Below are 24,132 nucleotides of genomic sequence, written 5' to 3'. Positions count from 1 at the left end.
CATTTTACTAGGAGAAAATGTATGTAGGCATGAAAATATTGAAATTTCGCCTGAAGGATTTTTGTTCCGTGGCCAAATTTTCCAAGATGTTATGGAATTAATTTATTCAATACAAAGCTGCTAAAAAACAGCCGATGTTTGAATGAACTCGCAATGAATTAACGCCTGGACTATTCACAGCGAACAACACCAAAATCAAGTTCTCGCCGTGTGACATGTGAATGTGATGCGATATGATAGAATTTTGTTTAAAAATTGTATATTTGTAAATCAAATTAATCATAACTGTGATAAAACCAAGTTCAAATGTTAAAAAGACCAAACCTTAGCAGCTAATTGTACGAATTTTTGTATTTTTCACGATCTAGGGCTGTGATATACTGATGTTGTATCCGCATTTGAATTTATACTTCTATGTAAATATTTTTTTAATGCCAAAAATTAATAAAAAAAAATAAAAAAATTTACATGAATACAATGTTTTTCTTCATCCTAACCGATAAAAAAAAGGAACAATAACCTAAAGAAATTATTTATCAAAATTTCGAACTCTCATAGAAATAAAATTAAACTTAGTTGCTACAGTTTGAGATGTATTAATTAAAGAAATCTCTCTCTTTTGGCTCTTTTCTTATCATAAAATTTATTATCTCAATCAATATTTCAGTCACATCAGTATTGCAGAAGGATGGATGCTTGGTACAAAGACGCTGGTGTATGAAAATCGTTTACTCTTTTATTTACATAGAAGATATATCACCGCTGCCTACTAAAACGATATCACTTATGAAAAATAAAGTAAAGCAAAATAATCAAATAACGTTTATCTGAAGTATAATTATCACAGCAAATTTTTGAATTCTTATTTTCGTAAGCATTACTAATATATAATTCCAAGCAAGAACAGGTGAATAAATTTATAATAGACTGTGTGAGAGACAGATTGCAAACGCAATAACAACAATTGTCCACGCGCATACACACAATATGTAATGTTGATAAAGGATATTTTTGGGGTGAGTATTATTCATGCAGGGTTGTTCTTCACGAGACGGTATAGAGGCTTCGTCACGAATGCATAATATCTTTGAATGCTATATTATTAAATTTCAAATCGAGCCGAATTCGAATTTCTTAAAGAATTTTATATAAGTGCTTAAGTCTAAACAATTGTCCAATAACAAAATTACGTATATATAACAACAATACCAATACACAGTTTAAGGTGTTTACATGTACGCTCGTAATGGATCTTTAAATGTGTTTCGATCGCATTAATGCTTTGATAAGTGCGGTCTAATTACGTAATTAGAGCACAACTCTCTGATGAAATGAATTAACTATAAACCCATTGTGGATAGTACATCTAAGCATAAATACAATTTAAATGATCTCTCAATTGCTTGAAACAGGTAAGATGACAGGCGTATGTGTCGGTACAAACGCGTAATGTACGTAAAGTATCGTATGTCTCGTATCGGATATCTTATTTTGATAAAGGTAAGAGAATAAAACTCATCATGTGTCCACTTTATTTCACCGAGTAAAAATAAATATTTCTTGCGAGCGGCCCCGTCGTCGCTTCGCCCACTTCAGGTGAATACGAAGAATATGAAGATGTATTTTTTTTCCTCGCTATTGCTCCTTCCTGGATTTGCAAAAAGAAAATTTAGACATTTTTTTCGTCTGTTTCTGAAGTTCTCAAAGTTCGTTTGTTGTGAGCTTGAGAAGTAGAACGACCAATCGATAAACGTTGAGGAAGAGTATTTAAACCCCAAATAATTTCACAAAGTAACAAAAATTTCCACGAGTTATAAAAAAATTTGAAACTTTTAAAGGGCAAAATTGACCGCGTACAAGTAAGAGCAACTGCTTTCGTTTTTTTATAATTCACCTAGCGAGCAATCGAGGGAGCACGAAGTAGTAAAAAATTAAAAAAAAATTGAAACTCAAAAACAGAAAGTAAAAACATCTTGTAAAATTATATAAACCTGCCCAGTAGTGCAGTGAATGAATGGCAAAAATTTGCAGACGATCAGATGGATAGTTTTTGAGAACATAAAATAAAAACAGACGACTTTTCTGCTTTTAGATGAATAATTTTCATCCCAAACGAACTTGGTTAACATTCTAATTTTGTTATACATTTAATTATTTTTCAACAAATTAACTTTAAATCTAGAAATTTGACTTCAAGTTTGTTAATGATTTATCTTAATCGGGAATAAATGTTTACATAGGTCAAGAAAAATTTTCTCTTAGAAAAACTGGGTTGATTACAACAAATTATTTTAACACATTTTAACTTACAATCTTTAGAAATTCTATTTAATTTATATCTGTTTATATTTATATATTTTTTCACGGTGGCTCCTTCAAATAAAAATATTCTTGTTCAAAAAAGGCAGAAAAAAGTCATGGACATTACAAAAAAATTAAAAATTATCGACTCATTAGAGAGAGGTGAAAAATTGCAATTTCTCAGTATGATAATATTAGTAACTTCTAATGTTGGCCTCTCGAACTGATATAGTTATATCTTGAGTCATTACTTGAGTTATTACTCGGGTTAATACTTGAAAAATTACTTAAGTATTAACTAAAAAATCAAATTTTTTCAAAAATAAGTGCACATTCAGCAGGAATTTATTTTTGATTTTAGTTTTCAGGTTTAAAAATGTTGATCCCGTTTTAGAAAAAATTAATGAATGAAATGGGGTGAAATTTGGTACAGTTGTTTACAGCACAGATCTTGTAGGAATAAAATCATGGAAAATTATAACCACACAGTTTTTAGTTCTCATCTTTATTGTCATCATCTTTTGTTTCTACAATAAATCCCCATGCATACGATGTTTTTTTTGTTTTGCTTCGTTAATACATCATACATTTCATGTGTAAAGTATAAGTGACAAATAGTATATACACTGCTCCTCCTTACTTTTTTTTTAATAACAATATCTTATAAGAATGTTGAAATATCGATAGAGAAATTTGTTCACAATAATGAATTTTTTTTCTAATTAAGAGATGCCAGATTTTGCACTTTGCAAATGTGTTTGAAATTCATTGAATACACGATAAAGAAACACATTTTATTGCTGAAGTTAATTATTGTGTGCATTAAACACGATATTAATTAGTTTTCCGGAAATTCATATGTAAGTGACCTTTTCAAAATAGTATAAATTTGATATACAATGTAAAAATATGGCTATAAAATCCAATGTTTTATAGAATTCATTCGTGGTATTTTGTTGAATACAGAGTATAAGTTATTTTCATTATTATTACAAAAAATTCTTGGCATTTTTCGTTCAGTCGTGGTATTTTTAGGGCCTCAAATATTCGATTCACATCTGCATACGAGGTGCTTGATCACCGCATTTGAAGCACTTCTCGATTAAATTTTTTCACAATTGAATAAGTAATCTGATCAACAGAATCGATAAAAATTATTATTTGAGCTAGTAGCAACAAAAATTTTATGCTATAATTATACACCCACACACACACACTTACATGAAGATTTTTTAAAACATAAAAATTATGAAACTATCCTTCTGACTATTTATAAAAAAAAAAAGAATTTAGTATATACAGTGTGTATACATATAATATATGAAAAAATTTACGGAAGCATAAGTACGTATCAATAGTTTATCTTTATTATAATATCAAACACATCACAGATTTTCTAACGTAACGATAGCCGCTTTCAATTAATGATTTTGATTTAAAATTCTTTTATTTACATTCAATACTCTAGAGCCATCAAAAGTTGAAGCAAAGTTAGAGCATTCGATCAAAAAATGATTCTATATACTTTGAAAATTGTGACATTTATAGACAGATTTCTCATTGTAAAATATTTAATCGGAACGCGCTAGTTTTGCCTTAACTCCGAGTGCTGGTTACATTTTCCAACGAAACAGCTTACATCTAAGTAATTAAATTTCCAAACTTAACGAAAAGCGTTGAATCGAGGAAGATTACACATTGAATTTCAAGCATGATAATTTTTTCGAAATATTTATAATTATTCGTTTTTAATTATATGTTAAAGAGTTCGATGTTACAAAATTTAGCGTTTTACGATTATATGATATATATACGAGAATAGTGTTACGGTACCCACTAATACCGTGACAATAGAAAAATATTTGGCACGAATAATACAATAGATGAAGACAATTATAGGAAATTTTCAAAAATCGACATCATCAAACGAGATGAATACTTATTATAGCTTTTGGATTATAAAATCACGCGGTAATTTTTTATGATACATGAGTGATAAGAACTTTTGATTGCACCATAACTCGGTGACTAATGCATGTAATGGAAAGTAAATGAGATCCTTTTGGGCAAAATTAGTCACCAATCCAAGTCCTGCGTATTACTATGTTAGTTTTCATTATACCATTATAACGCTCAATCGTGCGCATTAAGTCGATGAAACTTGATTCTAGCGAACGAATTAATTTCATTATTTACAAATTTCGTTTGCAGATTAGCTCGCTATTACATGTCTTTCTCTGTGAAATGTACAGCCTCATCAAAAATGTAATAAGCGCAAATCGATCATATAAATCAGGTAACATCATTCTCTCATTTATTAAATTTATTTTATTATATTTATAGATGTATTTTAATTTTATCAATTCTGATTGTACGCTTATGCTTATAAGTATAATGTATACGTAAATGCATAACTGGGCTATGTGGGATAAACGTCTCTCAGCGACGCGCCAACAAAAATTCCTATCGAATAGTTAGTGCTTTTACATTCAGCTTAGTATAACAATGTAGTATATAATATACAATTTGAGGCGTTCCCTCGTATGCGCTCGTAATTTCCTCGTCGATGGACCTTTTAATGTGTTGCGAGCGCATTAATAATTTGATGAAGTACGATCAAACTATGTAAATAGGATAGCGTAACTCGCGTCGAGGCTTCGATTTAATGAAACGAACGAACTATAATCCCACTGTGGAATATTGATTTTAGCATCGGTATAATTTATAGTCTCTTGAGCGTCATGTACTGTTAAACGTATTAATCATATAAATGTATAAAAATAAAACTAGTCGCGTATCCACACCTCTCGACCGAGGGTAAATATAATATATTTATAATATGTAGACGCGATTCATCCCTATTAGACGAGCAGCGAAGCGAGCTTGTGCAAATTCGTGATGGTGGTCGGATCGCCTGGCTGCAGCCGCAGTGCCTCGCGATAGGCCGCCGCGGCCTGTCTGTACTTGCCGTTGAGATGCAGAATGGCGCCCAGATTCGCGTGGCTGCGAGCCTCCAGGGGCCTCAGACTCAGGGCGTGACGATACCAGAGCTCGGCCTCCTCGCAGCGGGCCGCCCTCCTCAGGCTCGACGCCGCCGCCATCGCCAGGTCGTAGTCCTGGCGCGACAGGGTGGCCGCCTCGAGATGCGCCTCGGCGGCCTCGCTCAGGCGGCCTTGCATGCTCAAGAATAAACCTGCTCGACACAATGTATGACAAGGCGTATAAACTTTCTACGTATAAGCTCGACTGATCGATCGTAATTTAATGCGGTGATGAATTTACCATAATGATGATGCACGCTCGAGTCTTGAGGAGCTAATCGTCTCGCGCGTAGAAACCAACGCTCTGCTTCCGTTATGCGACTTGACTGTAAAAAAAGTAAACAAACAACGTATTAGGATGTTTATCTTACTCAAAGTAAACGTTTAAAGTTTAGTTTTGTTATTATTTTACTCCTTATTTATTTATATATGGGTCAAGTTCAGAATCTTTTAAATAAACCTGCTGACGAGGTCCACTGATTTTTATCATAAAAGAGTCCCAAAACCAAAATTTTAGACCCCCTCCCCTCCTGCCCTCCTACCTTGAAATTTGACAACCCCCGCTATACACGTCTATTTTCTATTTATATTTATTTTGAAGCCCTAAAGTAATTAAAAAATCTGAAAAAATTCAATTGAATTGAGTGCTTGAAAAATAATGTAAGTATAATGAACTTCTTCAGAGTTTCGCATTAATCTTTGTTATGCTCTAAAATGAGCTAGGAAGCTTCAAACGAAAACTCGAAACGATCAAAGTTTATTAAAATTTGACAAGGAATTCAAAAATAATATTTTCATTTTTGTACCGGAACCATCGGGTTCCAGGAACCTTTTTTGTTAAAAATAACGTTTTTCGGCTCTAAACGCTATCGCCTTCAATTAAAAATTCCGAAAAAATTGAGATTATGTATTTTTCCAAATTTTTTAAAGTTCTATATCGTCATAAAAAAATTATTTTCGTGAAACAAAACGGTTTTTCAGCACTAGGCTTTAACGGTACAAATGAAAAATTCTTAAAAAATTCAAGGAATCGTTTTTTGGTGATAAAATTAAGAAAAAAATACTTCAGTCTGGTATATCGATCCATTTTACCTAAAATAAAATAATTTAAATTTTCAATGATTTTTCCTGAAAGCCTGAAGCACTCAAAAAATCTGAAAAATTTCAGGGTTGTTTGGATAATTAAAAAGCACTTTCATGAATTTTTTCAGATTTTTTGATTACTTCAGGGCTTCAAGATAAATATAAGTAGAAAATAGACGTTTATAACGGGAGTAGAGGGTCTAAAATGTGGTTTTTGGGACTTTTTCATAATGTACTATAACATACCAAAATTTCAGGAAAATCTGCGGACCTCATTCACAAGTTTATTTAAAAAATTCTGAATCTGACCCATATTTATCATTCAACTAATTAAGTTAGGATCTAGAAATTTGATCACGAAGCTTTTTAATGATTTATATTATTCTGATAATACATGTCACATACTTTGGGGGGATTTTCTGTTAGCAAAAGTTGGGGATGGGTACAAATTATTTTATTACAAAACTGTGTATTGTATTCAAATCTTGAAATGCGAGATTTCATGTTGATTCTAATGTAATATATTTGAAATTAACTTCTATTAAGTGTAAACATTGTATACATTTTAAATCAATTGAAACCCAATTCAATTTTTTTGTATGAAATTTGAATAATAATTAATGTCGACTTTCACCACTAGGTGGCTAAAGTAATTACACGTAAACTTGCAAGTGGCAAATTAAAGATGCTTATTTAAGTAAGAGCTTTTCTTAAAATAAATTGTCTGATAATAAGATTGAATGATGGCTTTTCCAAACATTTAGATTGGAAAAATCTCAAAAAAACGATCTTCATCGAAGCTTATAAATCCGAGAGCAACATTCGTCGCGAATTTGACACTGCGAGATTTTTTTATAGATCACGTATGTGGGAAAAAAGCAGTGCAGAAGTGCGTTTACTTAACATGATGGAAAATAACCATCATTAACAACGGTGGGCTCTCCATAACGTGGAAAGTATATCAAAATACTTTCAAAAATTTATCTTTGCGCGAAGAGAACAGCCAATTTTTCATCGAAATTATTGAGCGAATATAGAGACATGAGCGAAAATACCCACGTTGACCTTACTAGGAGAAAATGTATGTAGGCATGAAAATATTAAAATTTCGCCCGAAGGATTTTTGTTCCGTGGCCAAATTTTCAAAGATGTAATTCAATTAATTTATTCCATACAAAGCTGCTAAAAAAAGCAGCCGATGTTTGAATGCACTCGCAACGAATCAACGCCTGGACTATTCACAGCAAACAACAACACCAAGCATACAAAATCCAGGAGCCGGTATTTATGTGAGAAAATAGTGTTAGCCATTAGCGATTTATGAATACGCCACCTATTGGCGATACAATGAAATTCGATTATTACGATCACTTTCTGACAAGAAAATATCATTATTTCAACCGGCTGAGGTTCCGTAAATAAATAATACTTTTCAGTGAATTTGAATTTTCATCATCTTCGAAACATGATGCTATATTTGTTATTATTATTATTAATTTTTCATAAAAAGAAATTATTGATTAATGGGACATTTTTCATTTTACTTAATGGTTTTAAAAATACAGATAAATCGAACTATTTTTTCTTTTTACTTTTTTCAATAAGGTTAAGGAGATGTCAAGGCAGCTCAACAATTTAATTTCAATTCGGTAGTATGAAACTTATAAATTATATGTAAAATACACAGATGCCGACTCTAGACATTTCATATCTCGATCAACGAATTTATTATCAATAAATGCAATGCAATCACTGTAAAAAATGAAAATCTCATTGTCGTTGCAAAATTTTACTTTTAACCAGATCATAAATAGGAGAGCAAAATATCCCTATCAAGAGATAATTATTATGATTTGTTATTGACACATTAATTAATGTAATGCCAGCGCATAATTAGCTCGCGGCCACAGGTCCATCCATATCTTCATATAATGCGTGAGGCACGCGCCACACAAGTGCCAAACAAGTGGCACACACACGCCACACACATGCCACACACACGCTATAAGCACTCCACACACACTTATTTTTCACACTCATTTGAATTTCTAATTAAACATCATCGTGTATTCGGATCGTCTCGTCAGGGGTTTCTACTTACATTTCGAGCAAGTAATTTCCCGTAAGTTATATGAGCTGGCACGTGATTCGGTTGACTGGCAAGACTCGCCCGAAACCACTTTTCAGCCTCGCTGTACTGCTGCAGACGGGACAATGTCTCGCCCAACAAATTGTACACACTCTGCGCAACGGCGGAGAAAAAAATGATTAATGTTAGATAACGAGCGTCATCGGTTTATGTGAAAAAATTTCTGAGGCTCACCTGTCTAGGGTAATGCTCGGGCATCGCCTTAAGGGCCTCTCTGTAAGTCGAGAGAGCACTGTGCAATCGTCCTTGCTCAGCGTAGATCGAGCCGAGCTGCAACAGTGCCTGAAGTCGCGCGACCTCGTGGGCTTTGCGGTCCTTGAGAGCCGAGCCGTCGATCGACGCGGCAGCCCGCAGAACGACCACCGCCTCGTTTTCTCGCCCCAAAGTCGTCAGAGTCGAGCCCAGATTCACGTAAGCCTCTGTAAAAAATTTAGGAGTTTTTATTAAGTCGTGTATCTATCAAAAACGTAGGCAGATGTAGTTGAAACTTACGAGCTAGAGTCGGCCGAAAATGAATCGCTCGCTGGAAACTCAAGATAGCTTCGTGATAATTTTGTCGACTTTGCTGTATGATGCCTCTGTAAAGATATTTCAATATAGCGTAATACAGTTTACTATTTTGTCTAAAAACTTTAATTCAAAAAGTAAAAACAACAAAATATAACGTTTTTTAAGGCAATCGATATATATGCTACACAACAAAATTATTGACACAAAAAATGTCATCGAAATTTTGTCAATTTTCAAATGCTTCTATCTTGGTCTATATTCATCGTGTCGAGATGAACTTTTCTATGATTTCAGCTAAACAAGGGATTTTACGTACTTAAATGATACCTCAAAATTACCTATAGAACGCAAAAATGATCGTAGAGAGCTCTATTTTTCATAATTACTCGTTTAAAAGAGTATTTTACGATAAACTATGTTAGATGTAAAAAAAAATTACTGTAGTCCATGGACATGTTTGAAAAATCGACTTTTTTCAGTAATTCTTTGTGTTGCGCTTAAATGCAACGGGTAACTCCGTATTGACTTGAACCTGTACATAATATATAAGGATTTAAAGGGGGTTACATTTCCAAGAAATCAAAAAAAAGTTCATTTCGATACGATGGATATAAACCAAGATAGAAGCATTTGAAAATTAACAAAATTTCGATGAAATTTTTCGTTGCGATAATTTTGTTCAAAAGTGTATAAGGGAGGATTCTGGTTTACGAGTTTTTAAAAATCAATTTGTTGCATTATCGAATTATTTATATTTTCAAGAATCACCTCATAAATTCTGGTGAAGAAATTCAAATATTAAGTCAGTCAAACTCAAAATTGAATGCAAGCAAGTACACAGTTTTTAGAGGCAGAAGAAAACGGTAAAGAAACGTCTTTACTTTCTTTTTTTTCTAATTGACGCCATTTTTTTATACCGTTAAAGAAGAATTTTTGACTAATTCGTTCATAAACAATTTATAGTCCTTCATTATAAATTCTTAAAAACCATTTATATTTGAGCAGTGTCAACCAAAATACTTCATTAAAGTATTTTTTTCTTTTATTTTTGTCACTTAAATTAAATAAAAATTGTATGTATATAGATGAATAAATATCCTAGATTGCCCAACTGTGTATTAATGTAATGAAAAAATTATACGATATTGATTTTGATGGGCAATAAATTATTTCAACAGCAAGATCGTGTTGAAATAATTTCTTGCTCATCAAAATCAATATCGGATAATTTTTTCATTACAAAATTGTATGTAATCCGACTATGTCATTCAAAGCTGAGTTGAAACGCATCTACATATCATGTAAAGGTTTGAAATTGCCAACAAAAACTCAAATAAACATCCGCTCATTCGAGATGAATCAAATACTTATTCTGATTGCCTGGCATCGTCTGTTTCTAACGCCATTGACTTGTGCATAGAGCTAAACTTAAAGAAGCACGAAAAAAAATGCCTAAATGCACTTCTATCAACGAAATGATATGAACAATACATCATATCGATATATCTTTTTTTTGCTCTGTCCTACGTCAAAGTCAGATTGTTAAAATTAGAATTTTGTCATAGAAAAAATGAAAAAAATTAAATAGCATCGATACTTTACTCTCTAAAATGTGTAATTTTAGTTATAAAAATGCTTCGATTTGTAAATTAAAAACTATAAATAAATCTGTCACTAAAATTGTTAATCAGCGAAAATAGGCCCGAAATTCGGACAAAATAGCAATCAAAATTTCAGGTAGTAACAAGCCTCAACTCGAGCGCTCGAAAAACTTAGTCAATTCCAGTAGTGCTTGCGATGTGTCGATTAATACCCCTGATAGTGTTCACACAATTAAACGCGAGCGTCTCACACTTTCCAGTAGTAGCTTGTAGTGTGTCGATTAATTATATGCCTGATATATGCGTGTACACACAATTATACGTGGGCATTTCACACCTAATACAACACTTGTATTTCAAACCAAAATATGATTGATATTTTCCAAGAGCAGGTCGTCAAACAAGTACATCTGGCAGAAGTGTGAATTTATAAACTCTGCTACTATTTAAGGCGTCTGTGCATGTTTCGACTTGTTGCATTTTAATTTTTACGACGTTGATCTCGTTCAAGATAAATCTGGCACGATGTGAAAAAATGTAAAAACATCTCGGCTTAAATTGCAGCATATGTTACGTGAGAGTTTAATGCCGGTTATCGAGTTTCTTTCATCGGTTTCTTTTTTCCGAAATGCGAAGAGCTTCGGCAACTTACAAATTGTAATGAACGTCGGCCATGTTGGGCCGATGTCGCAGCGCCTCCGTAAAGGCTTCCTCGGCCTCGTCAATTCTTCCCTCGGCGCTAAGCACGCTTCCCAAATTGCCGTAGGCTGCAACGAAATAAAACGTAAACGACACATTGTCAATTAATTAATTCGTCATCGATGCCATAATATGAATTACCTTTCGGAGGATTGATCCTCAGCGCCGACCTGTACAGACTCTCCTCGTTCTGCCAGTCGACGTTGCGCGCCAGAGTCTTGGCGAACATGCAGCCGAGAAGCAGCGCCGTCATTGCGAGGACGAGTCGAGCCAGCCTCACGAGGCCTCGACGTCGTGCCTGATTGTACGTCGCACCGATCGCGGCGCCGATCGCCAGACAAGCCCCGACGCTCGGCAGGTAGAGTATGCGCTCGGCGATGACGAAGCCGACGTAGAAGAAGAGATTGCTCGCGGGCAGGAAGGGAAAGACGAGGAAGCCGATAATCGTGAGGAGAGACGAAGGTACGAGAATCGATCGAGGATTCAGTAGTCCTTTGTGGTTGTAGTTGTATTTCATGTTGTTGTTGTTATTATAATTGTTGTTGTTGTTGTTGTTGTTGTTGTTGTTGTTGTTGTTGTTGTTGTTGTTATTGTAATTGCTGTAATTGTTATTGTTGTTGTGACGCTTCGACGCTGTCGTTTGATGCGGCTGTGATTGCTGCTGAGGCTGTAAATGATGATGATAATGTTGCATCTGAGGAACTTTGGACATCTGCAGCTGCTGATGCTGCAACTGTTTTTTCTTCGGGCAATGGCACTCGGCCACCGGGCCGTTGTTGTTGTTGTTTATGGCTCGACAGCCGTCGGTGTGGCACGAGCCGATGCGTCGACCGGCGCAGACGGGACATCGAGACGACGACGACGTGGTAAGAGGCGACGACGTGCCGGACGATAACGTCGTGGAAGACACGGTGCCGAGACAATTATTAGTCGAGCTCGGACACGCGGAAAACGAGTAATTTTGTTGCTGCTGCTGCTGCTGCATGGGGTGAAAATGATTTGTTGTGGGCAACGATACTGTCGTCGTGCTCGTGCAGTAAGACGACGACGCAGCAGTAGACGTTGCTAATGCTATATTTGCAGTTGTTGGGCCAGTAGGCATCGAGTGCGTCTGCTGCTGCTGCTGCTGACTAGTGTAGGAAGACGAGATTTGATCCACGAGGTAGGACCTGCGAATGACGAAAGTATATTGACGATCGCTTACGTAGGCAAAAGAAATATCGTCGAGTAGGTACGATTTAAGGGGGGGGNGGGGGGGGGGGGGTCTTGTTCGATGGTTTTCGAGCTGCATTTTAATAATTTTTTTTAAGCACATAGTAAAATGAATTTATCTATAAATTATTAAATTATATACATTATAAATGGTTATTTGAAGAACATCCAGTTAAATTTTCAGCTTAAAATAGTGAAAAATAAGCTAACTACAGCAAATTTTCTCACAAAACTGAAAAAAAAAGATCGATTGCGGTGGACACTGTAACTGAAAATCTACTCGACCGATTCTTTCCAAATTTTTCTCACTATTTATCTACATAAATTATGAGGTAATGACGTCGAGATATTTCGTTTAAAATGATTTTTGAGTTTTTGGCATCATTTTGAAGTGAAAAAAATGACTTTTTCAACAAAATGAAAGCAAAAATTCATCGTACTTGTTCGTAAAAAGCATTTAAAAATGCAAAAAGTTAAAATATCTCGACGTCATTACCTCATATATCATCTACTTAAATAGTGTATAAAATATGAACTTGATCAGTCGAGTAGATTTTGAGTGATGGTGTCCACCGGATTTTTTTTACGTTACATGTGAACATTTGCTGTAGACACCTTATTTTTTAGTATTTTGGGCTGAAAATTTAACTGAATATTCTTCAAATAACTATTACTTATGTGTATGATTTATAGATCAATTCGATTTACTATATGTTCAAAAAAAAAATTTAGTCAAGACCCTACCCCCCCTTNCCCCCCCCCCCCCCCTTAAACAATTGTCACATTGAAATTAATGTAAAATTGAACCAATTACGAGATAAATTTCCTATATAAAATATTGTTTAATGCGTCGTTGTTTTTATACGATTTTTTCTTTTTGACACTTGCAGATTCAGGGATAAAAATATAGTTGCCATCTAGTGGTGGATGCTGGCATTAACTATGATTAAATTTCCGTGAATTTATTCGAGCAATTTCAATGAATATGTTTAAATTTCAATATAGCATTAAATTTTTTTCTCAATTTTTGCAATAACGTTCATTTTAACAATTCGTGAATTAATAATATATAAATTTTATAATGTTAATTTACCAGATTGCTCGAATCATTCTTTGAAAAATACCGATATAATATACTCGACAGTCGACATATTCTGACAAATTGTTAAATAACAATTTTTTACTCACGTATATTATGTACTCAAACAATTATTTTTAGTTTTCTACTTGCAGATTTATAGATAAAAGTATATTCATCTCATGTCAGAAGCTGACTTTAATTGTATAATTGAATTTGTCTGCTTTTTTGTGTACTTTATGTAAAAAATCTGAAATTTCACGAAAAAATAACTTCAGTAAAATTCAGGATCTATCAGTTTGAATCTGCATTAAAGTCGAGGTTTTTTCAACAGTTTGTCACGGCCAATATATACCTGTTGATACGTTGACGATGACCCATCGTCCGGTGCTGATGTTGCTGCTGCTGCTGCTGCTGCAGTCTCAGCTCTCGCGATCTGTACAGGCTGTGCCGCCTGAGACTGCGACAGGCCCAGATCGTAGCGGCTCCGAGAGTCCCGTAGAGCAGCAGAGACTCCAAATTTCGCAGATCCGCCAGACTCGCGACGACGGGCACGGCGTTCATGGACCAGTCGAAGCTGAGAGTGCAGGGGCAGAGCAGCATGCCGAGGCTCGCCGCGGGCAGGTATAGGAAGGTGAGGCCTCGGGCCAGACGCGACGGATGCCGAGCCACGGGATTGTCGGCGGTGGCGAACTCCGGTGTGCGGCCCCCGCCGGCCCGAAGACGGCCCAGGGTGATGATCGCCAGGCTGCCCGCGACGATCGTCGAGGATGGCCAGCGTTTGCGAATCTGTGGCAGATAGAGAGGCTGAAAATTACGCGTTTCTTGCGATCCGGTTCTTTTAAATTTGCGGCTAAATTTAAATAACTCGACTTGGATCAAAATTTGAAAATAAATGTTATACGACTTTCCGAAACTTTTACGTGCGACGTTTGCTTCATGGTTGTTGAGATCAAAGGCGCAATTTTCAGAGACGACAGATAGAGGAATAAAGTCTATTAATTTCAAACGGAATGCCCTCAACCCCAAAGAAGTTACAACGAAAAAAACGTCATAATTTGAAATAGCGGTACGATATGCGTGCGACTGTGCCTTCGTCCGTGCAATGTACTCAGCTGCTGCACCTAGGACACTGACAAAATTTGTTTATCAGTCCGGAAACTGCAACCTCGCGAATTATCAAGCATGTAACTTAACTGCAAAAGCGATGACTAATTGCATATTTACTTTTCAAAGGTAACGCGCAAGAAAAAATGCGATTTTCTCTTTCATCTTGTCTGTCGCAAGTTCCATTGACAAAAAATGTTTTTATACTTCATCTGCCTAAATTTTGCATTCGTTTAACGTCATACAAGAAAACTTAATAACCAAAACTGGCTTTAGTAAATGCAATTGTCACTGAGCGTCCAAGTTATTTAAATTTACTTTATGGTCAATTTTCTGTGAAATCGAAGGGCTAAATAGTATATTTTTCACTCCCTAGGTGCAAAATATATATTATTTCTTCTGCTTACATGAAAAACTTGTTGTTTAGCATTTTTCTTCTTCTGAATTTCACATTTATCGGAATTATTCAAAAAAGGCCTAGCTCAGCCCTGAGTTACTATAGGAAAAATAGGCCAAACTTTTAATAATATAAAATTTACCCCCGATGATCTCCGAGCCATTTGAGAGCTTTCTACTGTACGAAGAAACACAAAAGTCAAAATCCAATATAGTTCGATCCGGATCATCCTTTCGTCCCCAAAAAATTCACCGAATTCCCTTACAGTATTAACCAGTGAATGTTTGTAGTAGGCTTTCAATTCTGAAGGCCTTCGAAAAATTCGAGATAGTATCGACAATGTGGAAAAAAAATCGTCGAATACAGGATACGCTTGTTATTTTCCGCTCTTTTCGACGTTTTTCGATACTCACCGATGGCTTTTAAAGTTAGTGAGCCGTTGCAAAAATTTTAGTAGGTAATGGATGACATTGTAAAAAAGTTCTGTGAATTTTTTCGTAGATAAAAGTCCGGATCGAACTTGATTAGATCGTAGTTTTTATGTTTCCCTCTCTAATAGATGCAAACTTTCAAAGTGCTGATGGGTGTATATTTTTTCCCCCAAAAGTTCGAATAATTTCTAATAAAAATCTCCCCTAAAGTCCCACCGTGAACTGAGCAAGGATTTTTTTTAAATATCAGTAACTTTTAGACGCGCTTCGTATACGTGTCAATTAGGCCATGTTTTGAAATAGATTCTATTTCGACTACTTTTCTGTTCCAGATTGAATTAAAAGTTACTATAACAATCGGAAGCCGTTCAAAGCTGCTTCACTTTTCGATGCATCACTTTTTTTTTAAGTAGATAAGTAGATAGATAGAGAAAAGGATTAGCAAAAAGCACGCATTTCGCGAAAAAAAAATAGCAAATTGAGTGACGGTAGAACGAGCTTTTCATGCTAGTAGAAAACATTTGGCCATTCGATTTGTATCGATCGTACCTTGCGCAGAAGTCGCTCGCTGTGGCAAAAGTCCCAGAGCAGACACAGCGCCAGCGACGATATGCCCGTCTCCTTGGCCAGGGTCGCCAGCACCGCCAACAGCAGCGTCAGCGCCAGATTGGCCAGTGGCCTGCGACGCTCGCAGTGCGCCACGTAGGTGAGAAAGGCGCCCTGAGTCAGCAGACAGGCCAACAGATCGGCCCTGCCGACTATCCCGGCCACCGCCTCGGTGTGTATCGGATGCACGGCGAACAGCAGTCCGCTCACCAGCTGGGCCAGCCGCTGGCCCGGCAGCACTTTGCGAGCTATGCGCACCACCAGGGCCGTGCAGGCGGCGTGCAGCAGCACGTTGACCAGATGATAGCCGTAGGGCTCGTGACCGGCCCAGGCGTAATTGAGCCGGTAGGTCGCCACGCAGAGAGGCCGGTAGCTGCCGTGCGAGCCGGCCTCGCGCAGCGGCGTGCCCCAGAAGTCGTTCTCGAGGAGGCGCGACCACGGCGTCGTGGGCTTGAGGTCGTTGTTCGTGAGGATGGCACGCCTGCGAATTTTCGGATCGTCAATTTCAATTCTAATTTTGTAATCGCTGTACGCGAGTTGACTAAATGATCAAGATGGATTCGTTACTATTGAAATTTATGGATTATTTTGGTCTTTGCTGGCGTGGGTAATAAAATTAGGAATATCACATTCATCTCTTTCATGTATAATATAATTGACCTAATTAGTTTTAATACATTTATGATTAATTAGTAGAATGTACGCCAAAATCAAACATTTTGCGAAAGCCGAAATATCGCTATAAATAGAAAATTCTAAACAAGGTAATGTAAGAAATTTAATTTGCAAATTGAATTATTGTCCTCGTATACGCTAATTTTATTTTGATACCATGATCAATGCGCGATCCATTTTATTGAAAATCGATTATTAATTTTGGCGATATGACTTAATATCATTGATTAAATTTTTCAAGATAGTTTAACATTTAAGGGGACACATACACCTTAAACTCAAAACATTTTTTATTGCATTTTTTGAAATTCCAAAATTTTGATTTTGCATTGAGATACAGCGGTTTCTGTGAGCCTTTTTCCAATACTTTACGTGTTAAATTTTTTCTTCTCTTGCGTTTTCTGGCGAGTAGTGTTTTTGGTCATCTATCGTAACTTTCAGAGGGTACCGATTGAGCTTTAGTACCAGGGTCGCATACACTTCTTCAGAACATCAACGGTCACTACCTCAGATGAAAAGATCGAACCAATAAGTCACTCTCATACAGTACTTTTATGATTTAAATTTCGGTAAAAACGAAAAATGGAAAAAAATGTGTGCTTAACTGTTCACGCAGAGCAATCTGCCCGTTCGATCGTCTCATCCGCGGTAGTGACAGTTGATGTTCTGAAGAAGTGTATGGGACCCTGTTACTAAAGCTCAATCGGTACCCTCTGAAAGTTACGATAGATGACCAAAAACACTCGCCAGAAAACGCAAGAGAAGAAAAAATTCAACACGTAAAGTATAAGAAAAAGGCTCACAGAAACAGCAGTATCTCAGTGCAAAATCAAAATTTTGGAATTTCGAAAAATGCAATAAAAAATGTTTTGAGTTTAAGGTGTATGTGTCCCCTTAATTTTTAATTAATTGAAATATGAAATATTTTAATTTCATGTTCAATTATTACACGCACTTTTTTCTTTTGCATGCAAATAAAAGTTCACAATCCAGCCTTTCCCACTAAAATGACTGGTTCATCTTTGATCATTAATCGTTTGATGATTGATTTTTTTATTTTTTACTTTGGGATAGAGCCGTTCCCTTGGAGAGAAGAAAAGTTCAATTTTCAATGTATAAAAAGGCAACACATCGACTTGGATGAGTATTGTAAAAATCTTACCGAAGGTAAAAAAATATTTAATATTTTTTTAATGTCTTACTTATGGCAAACCAAAAAATTTCTTGAATGTAAAAAGACTACAAGAACTGGGTGCATGCGTTGAACTAAAAAATTTTCAAAACCATGTTTTGATTTGTATAGGTATATTGACTTTACCATTTGCAGATTTACTGATTAAGATGTACTGAGAAGTAGTTTAAAACTGATTTAATTCTTTTTTAAACAAGTATGTGACCACCTTCAAGTCATAATTGCATCGGAAGAAACGATAAAAACGAACTATTAAAATTTACATACAATTTGTTCTTGTTGAATTTTTTTAAACGATAATTTTTCGATAACTAGGCCGTCATTAACATTAAGAATTTCTACTCGCACTTCAAGAATTTAGACTAAGTTTGAAATGTAAACACGTTCACTTTACAAAAATAAATAGATCTTCGATGAACGACATCGTGATCTTCGAAAAAATACCAGTCGCTTAATAATGAAATGTATAGATGTAATTGATCATCACGGTAGCGCCATGAATTGTTTTCATTTTCTCCACAGCGTTCATGTAATATTATGATTATTCCACACGGTGTCGATCAAACGATTACGAAATGCATCACATAATCATTTAGCTTCTCGTCCTCGAGACTAAGTAGCGAGTCAACACTCTCAACACCATCGAAAAAGAAAGAAAAGTGGCGCTAATGATTCGGATTAAATATGTAAATATTTGCCTCGATGACGTCTTAATTGGCCTAGATCGTATTAGAAACTCATCTCATATGTATGCGTAAAATACTGACCTGTCATCGTAAACGAAGCCGGCTTCGAGCGTATTGTAGTAGAGGGCGATCGCCACGAGAGCACAGGCCAGCGCAAGGACGTCCATGATCACGAGTCTCTCACATCGTCGTCGTCGTCGTCGTCTACTTGGCTCGCCGCGGCAGCTCTCCGGCTATGGTGACTTGCCATATACGCGCACGCACGACTTTCGACTCCGGCTCTCGTAGTTCTTACCGCAAATGTCCTGGCGTATCGTACCGCACCTCGACTCACACCTTCAGCGATGTATGCATTCGACACCCTTGTGTTAGCGCGAGTGGCGAGTGTGTATTGTTCGCTCAGGGGCAATTGTCGCGTCGCCGAGTGTACGTACGACTCGACGCGATATATATTATATGCGTTCGCACTTATTATTAAACAGCCCCGAGCGTCGTCGTATGATATATACTTGTTGCTGTCTCTCAGTGAGCTTCGAGGGTTGCAACGGATACCAGTTTGCTTTCCTTATGATATAATATACACAATCAGCCGTGCTGTACTACACGTATCGCCGAGCGGTGATCCTAGCCTCCTCCTCCTCCTCCCCTCGCAGCAGCAGCAGCAGCAGCTGCTGTAGCCCATGCACTCGCGAGCTTTGATTCGCTTCTTTTTTTGGTCTTCGCGCGCACCCTCAATCACTATGCAATGCCTTGGCGCAGTTCAATATCCTACGTAGCGAATTATACGAGATGAATGACTATCCTGGAATCCTGTGGGGAGCTTTTCGGCGCGAGGAGCGACAACGGCGACGACGACGACGACCCTGATGTACCCATTGAGCAACAACGCCTATATCCTCATTCGCACCCTCTCTCTTTCTCTCACTGCATATAGCTCTTGCACACGATACAACGACGAGACTATCGCAAGCTTTGTCGGTGATACGCAGCATCCCTGATCTTCTCGAATTCTAGACTCGCGTTAATGATGAACAACGCGATAAACAAATGGTCACGGGGGAGGGTTGTCCTCGCCCCCCCGGCACGTAATATACTCATCCTGTATCTCCGTATAGATAGATATGTATATTTGTATGTACACTGGACCGAGCAGCGCTCACCGCAGCGGCGGCAGCGGCGGATGATTTTATTATGCGCTACTTGGACCTCGAGTTCAGTAAAAGCTCAGTTTTGATCATACAGCGTTTCTCTCTCGGATCAATCTACAAGCACTCACTCTGCTGTTCGCGGTCTTCGTCGGGAGGATATTCGCGGAATCATTCGCAGGCACGCACACACGCGCAAGATTACAGCTCGTAATAGTACACACACACACAGGTAGCAGCAGAATAAAAAGCTCCTGTCTCGCACTCGCGGACGAGCCGCGCAGTTCAATGGTACACTAGCGGGCAAAGCGCCGAGCTTTAGCGCACTACTGCCTATTTCGTATATACGTATCTGCGCTTAGAGGGAGAGGGGTTGTAGGTAGGTACGTAGGTGGTATATGTGCGTGCGAGGTGTATAAGGGCTGAGCTGCTGCTGCTAAAACGGCATCGATCGGTGAGGCGCCTGCGCTATCCTCGCGCGCAACGCCGCCTCTCAGCTCTCTCTCTCTCTCTCTCTCTCGAGCTGTATATATTATATAGTCAGGGCCATGATGCACACATGCGGCCCCAGCTGCGCGCGCGAGATCTCGCCCGAGCCTGTGGACTATGGAGAGATCTGTAGCCCTCCCATGTATAGCACGCGAACTTTACGACTCGTTGCGGCGACGAACGTCCTGCGCGGCATTTATAATATTATTTTTTAACCGTAAAAAAATGTGCCAATCACAATCTTTCATTCAAGCCTACTTTACCTTATACGATCATTTATGACTTGCCACTTGTGGGTTTACGTTTAATGATACTCGCCACCTTGCGGCGTGAGTTGAATTTCATTATTGTCGAGCTTTCATTGATTTCGATGAAAAGTATTTGAAAAAATACTAGACATCTGAAAAAAATGTAAATATGATGAATGTCTTCAGAATTTCGTATTAATCTTCATTATGCTCTAGAATGAGCTAGGAAGTTTCAATCGAACTTTTGAAACGGTCAAAATTTATTCAAATTTGACAAGAAATTCAAAAAAAAATTTTTCAAATTTTTTTACCGGAACCATCGGGTTCCAGGAACCTTTTTTGTTAAAAATAACGGTTTTCGGCTCCAGATGCTATCACCTTCAATTAAAAAATCTGAAAAAATTTGAGATTATGTATTTTGATGAACAAAATGAGAAAAAAATTTTTCCAGATTTTTCGAGGCTCCGTAGCGCCTTAAAAAAATTATTTTCTTAAAAAAAGCGGTTTTTCAGCTCTAGGCTGAATGGACATGAATGAAAAATTCTGAAAAAATTCAAGGAATCGTTTTTTGACGTCAGAATTTAGAAAAAAATACTCCGGTCTGGTACATCGAACCATTTCACCGAAAATAAAATAATTTAAATTTTCAATGATTTTTTTGTGAAGGCCTGAAGCACTCGAAAAATCTGAAAAAATTCAAGATTGATTGGATTGTTGAAAAGTACCTTCATGAATTTTTTCAGATTTTTTAATAGCTTCAGGCCTTCAGAAAAAATGTAGATAGAAAATGGACGTCTATAGAGGAGGAGGGAGGTAGGAGGGGGGAGGGGGTCCAAAATTTTGGTTTTGGCACTTTTTTATCATGTACTTATAACATACCAAAATTTCAGGATAATCGTGAACCTCGCCCGTGAACCTCGCCCGCAGGTTTATTTGAAAAATTCTGAATCTGACCCATATAATAATTGAAAGAATTAGTATTCATATATTGAACTATTGTTTGATGAATCAAATAGTTAAACTTAAAATATGATTTTATCATTTTTTTAATGGAGATTGAAATAAAAAATCGTTGAAATTGTGCAAAAGAAGAAACGAAAATCTATATTCAACTTAAGGGACAGAAAAAGAGCGTAGTGTATAAGCCGGAAACTTTGTCAAGCCTTTGCCGCTAGATAGCGAATAGCTCTTATTCATGCTTTCGAATGCCACGAATCTTCTCATATAGGTATGCAATATCAACATTAATGCACTTTTCTTTGCAAAATACAATATTGTAATGCAATTTATTGTAATATCTTTCATATTACACTCGATGACAATAATTTATTGATCAAAAAAGTTAATAGCAAATTATTATACCTATAAACAGGAATTTAGCATTATTTAATACCTACAAATGGAAATTTACGCAAATTAAATTTAGTCAAAGTATTTTTACAATAATAGATATATGTAAATAAAAATGTTAGAGTATTTACGATCGAAGTAAAACTTGAAAAATTAAAATTTGATGGTAAATAACTGTTTTATCGCCGTTTCAACTCTCGAATACATCGATGAGCATTGGACGTGCTATCGTGCAAGCGTGGCAATACATCAGAGTGTGAGAAACCAAACCGTGGATTTGTAATTGACGTAAGTAATGCAGTCATACAATAAAATAATATAATATAATAAAATAAAGAAAAAGACATTTTTTGGGCAAATTTGGTTTTTCAATTGATTATTTCGTGAATTTAAAAAAAAAACAATAGAAAATTATTCTTTATCGCTACTGCAAAAGTTAAAACTGATCGTGATTTTTTATATGCACAAATATTATTAATTTACGCATTATCGATAGGTATAGCTGATCGATTTTTTTTTATTGAGCAATTGCCGTAAATAAAATTGTAGCCCGCGCGTGCAAACTGATTTAGATGGCTAATATGAAAGAGCCTTAACCTTTCGTCTGCGGCCATGTGCCGCGTGTGTGTACACAACTTAAAGTCGGCCGTCGGCGTAAGAAAACCGGAGTAGCGGACGACTTTTAATTCCTGCGTGGTTATGTTTGACATAACATTAATTTTTAATATCTTGTATTGCTTTTCAACTATCGTAAACAAATAAACAGGTGCCTGTCACGTATCCATTTGGATCATACGAATCAACCCAGTAGAAGTTTTGGTATGTCACTGATAATTGATTAAAATTTAACACAAAACATCAATCTGACATTTATGTTCTTTGAGTGGTTAATAAAAAATATTACTGTTTATGTTGCAGGTTTGTTTTCAAACATGTCAATAACAAATTCTGTGCTGTTGAGATGTTGCCAGTTTGGCTATCAGCAAATAAGAACCAAATACATTAAGAAAGCCAGAGCAGGCCTCAACGTCGAATGGAGAATACAAAATAAAAAAACCATCAATCCTAATTCTTTTGGCCCTCTGACAAATCTACCCGATTACTCGTTCAAAGATGGTAGAGTAGTTCCTTACGGAACAAATCAATTGAGGCGCATAGAAGAACAAGCTAAAATATACAACAGGGTCTATCAGCTGTCTGGAGAAATGGACGCAGCCGTTGAGAAATACAATAAGAAGCAAGAGGCCATTAAAAGACTAGAGGAAAAAATCATAGCTGGTAAATTGAAAGAGAAAGGCAAAGTGAAGCTCGTGAATGCATAGAGCCTTGCTTGTTGAATTGAAAAGCAGTTGTTTATTGTTAATCTGTATCATAGGTACTTTAGATTAAGATATATGTATTTATATTTATGAATGACGCATAAAATAAAAATTTTGTGTGTTACCAAATTAATATGAAAAATTTTTTCAATAATTTAATTGTTCCATGATCAAATACTTTGCCAGTTACTCAATTGTTAAATAATTATCAATTATCTTACACAAATGAATTATTATTTATACACCGTAATAAGGCCAACCATAGATTCTCCATTCACGTTAATTCGTAGTTAAAAAATTTTTTGAGGCCACGTCTATGTATCAAATTCGTTCGCATCGTAACCGGAAATGCGTCTACTTTACACACGTAGTACGAGGCTGTTCCGTCGCGCATCAACGAGTACATTGCATACACCCGCTTGTAATGTACTCTATACGGTCTCATGGATATGTTGCGAGATTGGTAATCATGTCGTTCTCATATTGTTTTATAATGATTGTTGCATATAAAAATATATATTACATTATCATCATCGAGTCAAATCGAGCCAAACAAGTGTGCCACAGACGCGTTGTATAGAGGTGATACAAAAACGCACGCCTGCGTGTCTATTGAACTCGTTGCATCTGACAAGTGCTCCGCCTCTTTTTTTGATACTTGACTACAAATCTATTGAGTTTACCAAAATTCGTATTTTAGAGTTGAAGCAGACTTCTTCAATATTATTAGAAATCGTCTGATTTGTGCCAGAGGTTCTTTTGAATCATCTGCATTTTTCTTGAGTATTTTCTCATCGAAGTATTTGAGCTTAA

At 36.4% G+C, this 24,132-nt stretch overlaps 2 protein-coding genes across 2 annotated transcripts; one reads left to right on the top strand and one right to left on the bottom strand.

Moving 5' to 3' along the window:
- Window positions 1-3,646: 3,646 nt before the first annotated feature.
- LOC106652050 (transmembrane and TPR repeat-containing protein CG4341-like) lies at window positions 3,647-20,209 on the bottom strand. The gene is made up of 10 exons (XM_014370789.2): window positions 18,850-20,209; window positions 16,159-16,696; window positions 14,030-14,463; window positions 11,526-12,553; window positions 11,338-11,452; window positions 9,067-9,152; window positions 8,749-8,993; window positions 8,527-8,667; window positions 5,584-5,668; window positions 3,647-5,494 (listed from the first exon to the last, which is right to left on the bottom strand). The coding sequence occupies exons 1-10, from the start codon at window positions 18,933-18,935 to the stop codon at window positions 5,163-5,165; spliced, it is 3,090 nt and encodes a 1,029-aa protein (XP_014226275.1). The 5' UTR covers window positions 18,936-20,209; the 3' UTR covers window positions 3,647-5,162.
- A 2,447-nt stretch (window positions 20,210-22,656) lies between these two features.
- LOC106652075 (39S ribosomal protein L52, mitochondrial) lies at window positions 22,657-23,385 on the top strand. The gene is made up of 2 exons (XM_014370819.2): window positions 22,657-22,819; window positions 22,919-23,385. Exon 2 carries the CDS (start codon window positions 22,933-22,935, stop codon window positions 23,320-23,322), a length of 390 nt encoding a protein of 129 aa, XP_014226305.1. The 5' UTR covers window positions 22,657-22,819; window positions 22,919-22,932; the 3' UTR covers window positions 23,323-23,385.
- The last annotated feature ends 747 nt before the right edge of the window (window positions 23,386-24,132 follow it).

This window comes from Trichogramma pretiosum, unplaced genomic scaffold (genome assembly GCF_000599845.2).
Source record: "Trichogramma pretiosum strain Unisexual culture from Peru unplaced genomic scaffold, Tpre_2.0 scaffold13, whole genome shotgun sequence".
NCBI classification, from domain to species: Eukaryota; Metazoa; Arthropoda; class Insecta; order Hymenoptera; family Trichogrammatidae; genus Trichogramma; species Trichogramma pretiosum.
Note: the sequence above shows the minus strand (reverse complement) of the source record. Positions and strands in the feature narration are given on the sequence as shown.

Bases quoted from the DNA above. Each gene is read 5' to 3' on its own strand.
- LOC106652050 (XM_014370789.2), bottom strand. From the start codon at position 18,935: ATGGACGTCCTTGCGCTGGCCTGTGCTCTCGTGGCGATCGCCCTCTAC. The intron at 5,669-8,526 runs GTAAGTAGAAAC...CTTTTTTTACAG, and splicing joins GGAAATTACTTGCTCGAAAT to TCAAGTCGCATAACGGAAGC. The intron at 5,495-5,583 runs GTAAATTCATCA...TGTGTCGAGCAG, and splicing joins GAGCGTGCATCATCATTATG to GTTTATTCTTGAGCATGCAA.
- LOC106652075 (XM_014370819.2), top strand. From the start codon at position 22,933: ATGTCAATAACAAATTCTGTGCTGTTGAGATGTTGCCAGTTTGGCTAT.